Source organism: Hyla sarda, chromosome 2 (genome assembly GCF_029499605.1).
Source record: "Hyla sarda isolate aHylSar1 chromosome 2, aHylSar1.hap1, whole genome shotgun sequence".
Lineage (NCBI taxonomy): Eukaryota > Metazoa > Chordata > Amphibia > Anura > Hylidae > Hyla > Hyla sarda.
In genome coordinates this window covers 398,979,072-398,988,778 of record NC_079190.1, presented here as the reverse complement: position 1 = coordinate 398,988,778, position 9,707 = coordinate 398,979,072, and the positions used below count along the sequence as shown (strand labels likewise).

Here is a 9,707-nt window from a genome sequence, read left to right as displayed (position 1 = left end):
ATGCCTAATACAGCTGGTCAAGATCATCTCAACATACAGAAAAGCGTCCACTCATCCAGTCACAAAAGCAGCCGACACAAAGAGTGGCGTCCAGACAAGATGGCAGAAATTCACTCTCATGTAAGTACTTTGCCAGTGTTTTGCTACTGAAATTGAGATTTTAGGACCGTTATGGAAGGAAAAACCTTTCTTGACCTTCTTTAAAGGGGTACTCCGCTGCTCAGCGTTTTGAACAAACTGTTCCAAACGCTGGAGCCGGTGCCGGGAGCTCGTGAAGTCATAGCCCTGCCCCCTCAATGCAAGTCTATGGGAGAGGGCGTGACGGCTGTCACGCCCTCTCCCATAGACTTGCATTGAGGGGGCAGGGCTATGACTTCACAAGCTCCCGGCGCCGGCTCCAGCGTTCGGAACAGTTTGTTCAAAACGCTGAGCAGCGGAGTACCCCTTTAAGTACCCTACCAGTGAACAACTGTAAAGGGACTAATAATCTTCGAGCCATTATCAGTTTACTCTGCTTTTCCTCAAATTTGAAGGGGGATATATCACCCAGCCAGTAACTGGTACAATTTTTATTTTTTGCAAAGTGAGTGTTTTGGTGCCCAGACCACCATCACGCCATCAATAGATACTTTTTGTATGTCTCTTTGACATTGCAGAAGTTTATTAAAATGAAACTTTATGTGTGAAGAGAAATGGGATTTGGAGCTCTGCAGCTGTATATTATAATACTTAAGTTCCATAATAGGCACATAGGGGGAGATTTATCAAAACCTGTGCAAAGGAAAAGTTGCCCATAGCAACCAATCAGATCCCTTCTTTCATTTTGCAGAGGCCTTGTTAAAAATGAAAAAAGTGAGCTGATTGGTTGCTATGGGCAACTGGACAACTTTTCCTTTGCACAGGTTTTGATAAATCTCCCCCACAGTCTGGATCCAAATCTCAAGAACAGAGTCACCAGCCACATCCGAAGGGTATGTGCACACTGAAGAATATCGACCAGGAGAAATCCAGATCTGAAATTCTACGCACAGCAGGCGCCGCTGATATCATTTGATGCTAGGACCGCCTAAACATGCTCTTTTACCATTAACAACAAGGCAGTCTGGTATTTTTCTGAAATAATGAGCATGTTCATTCTTTTGGTGCATCTAGAATCCAGAATTTCTGCAACAGAGAATCTGCAGTGTGCACAGTGCAACAATACCCCATTAAAAACAATGGAAGTCTGCTGCAATGGGAATTCCGTTTACAGTAAATCCGAGCAGATATTTCTCAGTGTGCAAATATCCTAGCTATGAAATGGATATATGCTGCCATCTTACATCATGCTGGATGTTATTATGTAAGCAAGCAGCAATGTAACATGTAGATGTCTTGTGTATTATGGAACAGCAGGGGAAATAGGCATAGAAGGATAGAAGAAGCAGTAACAGGAATTAGGTATGACTGCGGGCAGGCTGGCTGTGTGAGACTGTGGTTACTGATATGACACAGACATGTCAAAATATTTGATCAGTCAAGGTCTCAGTCCTGAGACTCCCACTGATCAGGAGAATGAGCGGGGAGTGGTGCACAGTAGCCAGAGATCACTGCAAGCCAAGAAGTTAAAGGGGTATTCCAGGCAAAACCTCTTTTATATATATCAACTGGCTCCAGAAAGTTAAACAGATTTGTAAATTACTTCTATTAAAAAATCTTAATCCTTACAATAGTTATTAGCTTCTGAAGTTGAGTTGCTGTTTTCTGTCTAACTGCTTTCTGATTACTCACGTCCCGGGAGCTGTCCAGCTCCTATGGGGATATTCTCTCATCATGCAAGGGATATTCTCCCATCATGCACAGCTCCCGTGACGTGACCTCATCATTGAGCAGTTAGACAGAAAACTTCAGATGCTAATAACTATTGGAAGGATTAAGATTTTTTAATAGAAGTAATTTACAAATCTGTTTAACTTTCCGGAGCCAGTTGCTTTTCCCCACTCGTTTTCTTGATTGGTGGGGGTCTCAGCACTGTCTCTGTGACATTTCCAATGACTTTAGCCCTCTTCAAGCAGCTATCCTCCTGTAGCAGGTAAATCCTTTACAAGCAGGAAGTTTTCCTGTAGCAGACTAATCCTTTAAAGGGGTACTCTGCTGCTAGGCATCTCGTCCCCTAAGATAAGATGTCTGATCGAACACTGGGGCACAGGAGTACCCCCACCCCCATCATATAGGTGATATATTTATAGTTCAGACATTTACGCACGCAAAGATACCAAATATGTTTATTATTTATCGTTTTTTTCCCGGCTTTTTTGTATTAATATGGGGAAAGGGGGTGATTTTAAACTTTATTGGGGGAGGGGCTTTATCCCTTTTTTTCCCCTTTTTTAAATTTTTCTTACATTTATTTTACACTTTTTATGTCCCCATGGGGGACTATTTATTTATTTATTTATTCATCAGATTGCTAATACTGTTCAGTGCTATGCATAGGGCATAGCACTGATCTGTATTATTGGCGATCTTCTGCTCTGGTCTTCTGAAAAGCAGATCAGTGCAGAAGACCCCGGGAGACGAACGGAGGCAGGTGAGGGGTACGCCATCTTGGCTGATCTGATCTCCGCGGCAGTGCTGTAGTCGATCAGATCAGCCATTTTAAATGCTGCACTGCCGCAGATGCTGAGGGGATGCTGTCACGCCACGTCCCATAGACTTGCATTGAGGGGGCAGAGCATGACGTCACACGGGGGCAGAGCCATGACATCAGAATGCTCCGGCCCCGTGATCGACAGTAATCAGACCCGGAGTGAACACGCTCCGGGGACTGATTTAATGGGGTGCGTTGTGCGAGATCACGGGGGTCCCCAGCGGTGGTACCCCCGCGATCAGGCATCTTATCCCCTATCCTTTGGATAGGGGATAAGATGTTTAAGTGCCGGAGTACCCCTTTAAGGGTTTAAAAGCAGCTGTGTCCTTCTCTAGTAGATTAACCCTTTAGAAGTAGCTGTGTTCTCCTCTGCAAGATTAACCCCCATAGGTTGTTATGTCTAAGTCTTTTAGGCTGTTTTATACACAGGGAAATCTTATTACAAGGCTAATAAATAATGTTCTTTAGGAAGTAAAGTTCGGGCCCTTGGCAGTAAGGAAAACATCCGCTTGATGTGCATCTTGCTGACTCACTGCTCATTTGGATCCATTTGTGCAGAAATATACCAGATTTTTTTTATTCGCTTTTGGTGAATTTTTTCAGAAAAATAGGTGAATCCATTCTCTTGTTGTGTTAAATGAACCAGAGACTCTGTAAAACGCAGAACAGACATATTGATTGGCTTACCCGAAATCCTGGCTAGATCTAGGCACAAAGCAGCACCCCTCTCACAATTGGTACACCCCAGAGGAGAATCGGATTCTTGCTATGCCAAATAGAAAGTAACCTGTTTCCCTGTCATAAGGCAGATCATCGAGTTTGCTAATATGTATTTGAGAAAAGTCTTATAAAATCATCTACTATACATTATTACATTTTTTTCAGAACTGATGGGTCTTGAAATGCACACAATGGGGTAGATGCACTGCAGATTGAGAACCAGCAAATCTAATCTCTGTTTAAATAATGTAACACATTATTAGAACACATTTTAGCACACTTTGCTTGGCCTTTGATGTTATTTATAAATTTTACACATATATATCTCCATTTGTTTACAGAGTCAACCATTAAAATCTCTCTGGAAGCTTCTGCACCCGTCTTCATCTTCAAATCACTCGGCACCACCTGATCCAAGATTTCATCCTTTACCAAACCAGCCACCTAAAACACCTTCTTTTACAGAGGCCAGAATACATTCAATGAGTCAACCTTCCAGCTCTGTCCATCGTCAGGAGCCACAGCCAAAAAGCCGATCTGGACTGCAAATTCCAGGACAACCAGAACCTCTGTGGCATGTCTCCCCAGTAAATAGAGGGACTAATGAGGGAGCTCCATTCCCTGACCAACTGGCCTCCAAGCCTGGCCAGAACGGGATGCCTTTTAACCGGACAAAAAGAACCAGATTGCCAAATTTAAATGACTTAAAAGAGACAGCTCTTTAGTTGACCCATGTGCAGAAAGCGGCCTATACGAGAAATGAGTCTTGGGTGAATGTTGATTTGGTGAAGGAGCTTCAAAGGATGTATAAGCAAGTACCTATAGTTATATTGATTATGTGCAATATGCTTGTGTGAGGTTACACTGTGCCGCAAATCCACCCACAAATACTTTTGTTGATTGTCCGGTTACCTGCTACCAGTTTCTTTGTGACATTAGAATGTGCAATAAAAGAAAAAGATATTATCAAAATCTACAAGATTTTACCTGCCCTACACAATGAAAAAGAATGGCGCCAGTATATTTATATGTCACAAATGAATAGCCTTATCCAGGGAAGAAATCAATATTTTAAATACCTAATGCTGTAAAAGTGGGTTTATCCAGAGTAAGAGATTTTTAAGGAACTAACACTTCCATATTTGATATTTTTTGTAATATTTATTTATGATTATTAACATAAAGTCATATCATTGTTACAATGTCAAGTTATTTTGAGCTGTTTAAAAAACATTGTGAAGCCGTACAACAGCTAAAGTAGTTTATATGAAAACTTACAGTATAACATTTATATATTGCATTAAGAGTATTATATATATAAAAAATATATATATTATCTGCACACTCAAACATTTGTGTGTGTAGTTTGTTTATATGTTAAATGACTGTCATTTTTATAACTACAAGCATATAGAGAAGAAAGTATTGTTATGATGACAACTCTGCCATATTTTTATACATTTGTGCAGTATTAATGTACTTCTAATAAAAGGGAGTAAACTAGAGCTGTCAGTGTGCCTGCAGCGGTGTGAATCTTGTCTGACTACAAGAGCAGGGCTGAAGGTTACCAGTGTTAGGGAGGGTGTACACCACGATTTTCTATACAGTTTTTGGATACGTTTTTTTTTTTTTTTAAACCGCATGCAACCGTACAGCAAACCGTGGCCATAGACTTTCCATTCAAAACCGTATGCACCATATTGTATACGGTTGTCTCAGTTTTTCACACCACATGGTTTTTTACTTTTTTTTTTTCTGGACAGAAAACCGTGGCCTACCGCGGTTTTTGGTCCAGGTGAAAAACCGTATTGACTGTATACGTATTTTTTTTACATGGGAGTCAATGGGAACCGTACAGACCTGTATGTGTGTACGGTTCCATCCAGTTTTTATCATACGGTTTTTGACTTTGCACAGTTTTTTTTCTGGAATTTCAATCAAACAAGTGAAACTTTATTCATAATGGATTGAAAAGTTCAAAACGTATACGTTTTTCTTCTTAAAAAACGGATGCAACCGGACATCATTTTTCAAACCGTATACGGTTTTCAACCGTGTACAGATAAAACTTTGTACACACGTTTTGATACAGTTTAGTCAGGTTTTGAGGAATCCGTTTATTTGATAAAAACCTGATAAAAAAAACTGTATTGCAAAAACGTGGTGTGAACCTACTCTTATTTGGATGTTTGCTTATGTTATTGCTAAGAATTTCTACTTACTGAAAGTCACAATGACCTAACTTGACGGACGATATTCCTTCCTCTCAGCCTCAAAGGCATTTTGCCTTGTCAGTGACTAGTGCTTGACATATATTCAATTTTCCAGTTTTATATTGTAGGATGTAGACCAAAGATACCGAATACAATTATAATATTCATACTGAAAATTTGGCATTTTCCAAAAAATATATATAGTTTATGTTACTGTAACTTTAGTCATAGTATTGTCTAATAATGATACTCAAGAATCTTTTTATTTTACTATATATATGTATTTCTATCCACCTTATGCCTAACTATCTACTGTATCCAAAAAAAAAGTAGGATTGCATCACTTAGAACTGATATTAAAGGGTTATCCAGGAATTTTTTTTTTTATATCAAATGGCTCCAGAAAGTTAAACAGATTTGTAAATTAAACATCCACAAAAGCAAAAGGAAAAGGGAGAGTGCTCAAGGAGCAATATCACCCTATATCAACAACAGAGCGATCCTCGGTTACCTATGTCAATGTCTCCTGCGGGGTGCATATAGGAAAGTGTAAAGTATCCAATATAGACAAAAAGAAGGGCACGTACGTGCACTCACCGCAAAGCAGAGATGATCGGGTCTGGAAGTCCGGTGCTGGGTCACGGCATAGGCGCTGGTGGGTGGCGCTCGGAGGCTACGCCGGCAGTTTCGCACGTAAGTGCGTGCGAAACTGCCGGCGCAGCCTCTGAGCGCCACACACCAGCGCCTATACCGTGACCCGGCACCGGACCTTCAGACCCGATCGTCTCTGCTTTGCGGTGAGTGCACGTACGTGCCCTTCTTTTTGTCTATATTGGATACTTTATACTTTGCTATATGCACCCCGCAGGAGACATTGATATAGGTAACCGAGGATCACTCTGTTGTTGATATAGGGTGATATCCTACCTGTCATAGCTGTAGACAGAAAAAGTCCATATTGATCTATCTATCTACAGTATCTATCTATCCATCCAACAATTTACAGTCGTGTGAAGAAGTAAGAAAGTTTATTTTTAACTTGGACATACCAATATTTGATCCTCATGTGAGACTAACATATTATCTTATTGGGAGTATCTTGCTATGTAAAACATAAATTGATTAAACATTTATTAAACGTAATATTTACTTCTGCAAAAGAACTACACTGCATATGCCCTTTTTTTTACATTTTACTGTTCAAGCCCTTTACAAGGTTAGGGCCCAGCATTGACCCCTGTGGTACCATACTACTAACAGGGACCCTGTTTAAACATGCACCTTTTTTTTTTTATCACTGATCTGTTTACTTACCCACTTTCGTACATCCTCCCTGTCATTGTCCGCCTACTGTTTAAGCAGAATATCAAATGCATTTTCAAAAATCAAGATATGACATCCAGTTTTAGCCTATGTTCACACTGCGGAATCTCCGCTCGCGGAATTCCGTGAGCGGAGATTCCGTCAGGCGGCCGAAAGCGAAAATTTTTTGGTGGTAGGACTGTGGGGCACTGCCCGTCACCATTGATGGCTATGCAGTACTCGTGGAATTCCATGCAAAGAATCCCCCACACACACAGACACACACTAAGGCACACTCACCTGGCCTGCACATCGCTTCTCCTCTCCGGCAGCGGCCTGAGGAGTGACGTCACTGATGTCCTCCTGCGTGGGTCTGTGGAGGGACGTCACTTGTGCGACTTCCCTCGTCAGACCCGGGTTGGCCAGCTGCAGACTCACTGTCTAAAGTCCCCCCTGCGCTATTATGCACCGCGGCTGTTTTAGATCAGTGAGCAGCGGCGGCGCAGAAGCAGGGCCAGCCCTACCATGAACCTAGGAGGCACAAAAAAAGGGGGGGGGGCAGCAAAGTGCCGCCCCTGAAAAGTCCCGCCTTGGACCAATGGTCCCACTGGGTCACATGGTAGGGCCGGCCCTGTTCCTCTAAAATACATGCACCTCTTAAGGTGTAAGTTTAAGATGCAGTTTTGAGGACCAGTTAATAAAGTTAAAGGCATCCTTAAATTTTTGAATTTTGCCTTTCTGAAGTTCAGTGGTTTTGTGCCTCCTCCAGAAAAAAATGCTATTTAAAGTTAGGTGAACACCCCGTTTTTTTTCTTCCATCTTTCCTTGATAGATTTACTAAAATATATAGAGAGCTTTTGTCATATTGCAAGGTCCACTTTTGGCAGAGCTTCGGTCTACTAATCTTAAATAGGCACAGTAACAGTATGTCACAGAGACATATCAAAAGCTTTGATTCATCGGGGTCTGAGTAATCAGACCCCGACAGATCGCTGAACACGTTCTTTCCTGGCTTTAAGCAACATGATCGAGAGGGTCACATAATGCAAGCCTATCCAGAAGCACAAAAGTTCAGACAGCACTAGCAGCCTTAGGGTGCTATCACCCTAATCCAACTAATGATCCAACTGATCCCAATTATGTGAATAGGACAGTTCATCTTTATCAGGCACCTCAATTGGGACCCGACTTGTTAAGGGTCCGATCGACTCTTTTTTTTTTTTGAGCCAATCGGACCCTGAAACAGGTCGGATGCAAATGGCTTTTAACGGGTCATGACGGACCCCATTCACTTGCATGGGGTCCATCAGTGACCCGGTAATTTTACAGGATGTTAGCGGGGAAAAAATTGTGCTTGCACTATTTTTTTCTCCGCTAAACTTCTGCCCGGACTGCCGACAAGGCCTAAGAGGGACATAACTGGATGCTGGACCACACACAACTGATGCACTTTGCCGTCAGTTGTGTCCACAGTTGAGCCCAGTTCACTGAGCCAGATCATCTAATTTATGTGACGGTGCCCATAGTAGTCATCTAACTTCAGCAGTAACAGGTAAAGACCTGATTACACCGCAGTTATCCATGCAAAGAATGATTTGCTTGGTATCAGAACCTAATTAATCAAAGTGTTTGTCTCTAGGACATGTCCAAAGTTTTTCATTAAATGACAGGTTCACTTTAAGTCTGCTTTGGTGCGATAAATAAAAATCATAGGGTGCGCAAAATGCTCTTCCAAGCTGAGCACGTTTCATAGACTGTGAGGGATGGCTGCTATGAGCAGCTGGGACCCACCATCTAACCCATTAGGTGCTGCGATCAATAAAAAAAAAAAAATTAGCCCTTATACAGAAAAATAAAAAAGCTATAGTGGTCAGAGTAAGGCAACTTTAAGCATACTTATTTTCTTTAAAAATTTAAAAAAGTAGTAAAATAAAACAAAACCTATATAAATATATTGGGTATTGTTGTAATCACATTAACCTACAGAATAAAGATAATAGCCCTGATTTACTATTGGAAACCCGACATGTTTTGTCTGGTTGTGCACCAGATTCTGGGGTATTGCGCCGTAAATTCTGTTTGCGCCAGGATGGGCGCCAGAATTGAAAAAAACAGACTAACTCCATTTTACTTGGAAAACCCGAAAACGGGGTGTGGCCACCGGGAAAACTGGATGTGGCTGCCGAAAAGAACAAAAAAAATAAAAAAACAACATATTTACTAAGGTTTCCACAGAAAATGTAGCGGATTTGAGCTGAAAAAAAAACTATAGATCAGAGCATGTGTAAAAAGAAGCAAAACGTAGAGAAAAGTGCAAAATGTAGGGAAACCATATATAAATATTGTGGAAAAAAATTGTAGGGATTTAAAACCCCCAAAAGAAAACTGCACTCCACTCTTAGTTTAATCAGGGCCAATGTGTCATTTTTACCATTAAGTGCACCCTCAATTTCACCTTCCAAATATATGTATTTTTTTCTTTTGTTTGACCGTACATTTTGTGGTAAAATAAGTGATGTAATTACAAAGTACAATTGGTTCTGCATAAAACAAGCTTATATGGCCCTGTAGATGGAAAATTGAAAGAGTAAGTTCGCACTTACAAAGTTTTCCGTCCAGAGCTTCCGAGTGGGGCCAGTGCTACTGAATCAGTCTGCACCAGGACCATGCGGACATTGCCATCCCCATAGACTGCAATGTCTGTGGAGCGGATTATGCCTAAAGAATTGACAAGTTCATTCTTTTGGAGGCATAATTGCTGCAGCTAAAACTCTGTAGAAAAAGGGAAAATGCAAAAATAAAAACTGACTGTGTTATAAAAGAGTTAAGAGTTAAAACAGGCA

At 41.2% G+C, this 9,707-nt stretch overlaps 1 protein-coding gene across 10 annotated transcripts in view; it reads left to right on the top strand.

The window, feature by feature from the left end:
* The window catches only part of CDKL5 (cyclin dependent kinase like 5), a 358,007-nt gene extending 353,153 nt beyond the window's left edge, over positions 1–4,854 (top strand). For all 10 annotated transcript variants that reach the window (XM_056558772.1, XM_056558769.1, XM_056558775.1 and 7 more), the window contains 2 exons: positions 1–120; positions 3,691–4,854. In XM_056558772.1, the coding sequence (XP_056414747.1) occupies positions 1–120; positions 3,691–4,074 (504 nt within the window). In that variant the 3' untranslated portion in view covers positions 4,075–4,854. The remainder of the gene's footprint in view (positions 121–3,690) is intronic.
* The last annotated feature ends 4,853 nt before the right edge of the window (positions 4,855–9,707 follow it).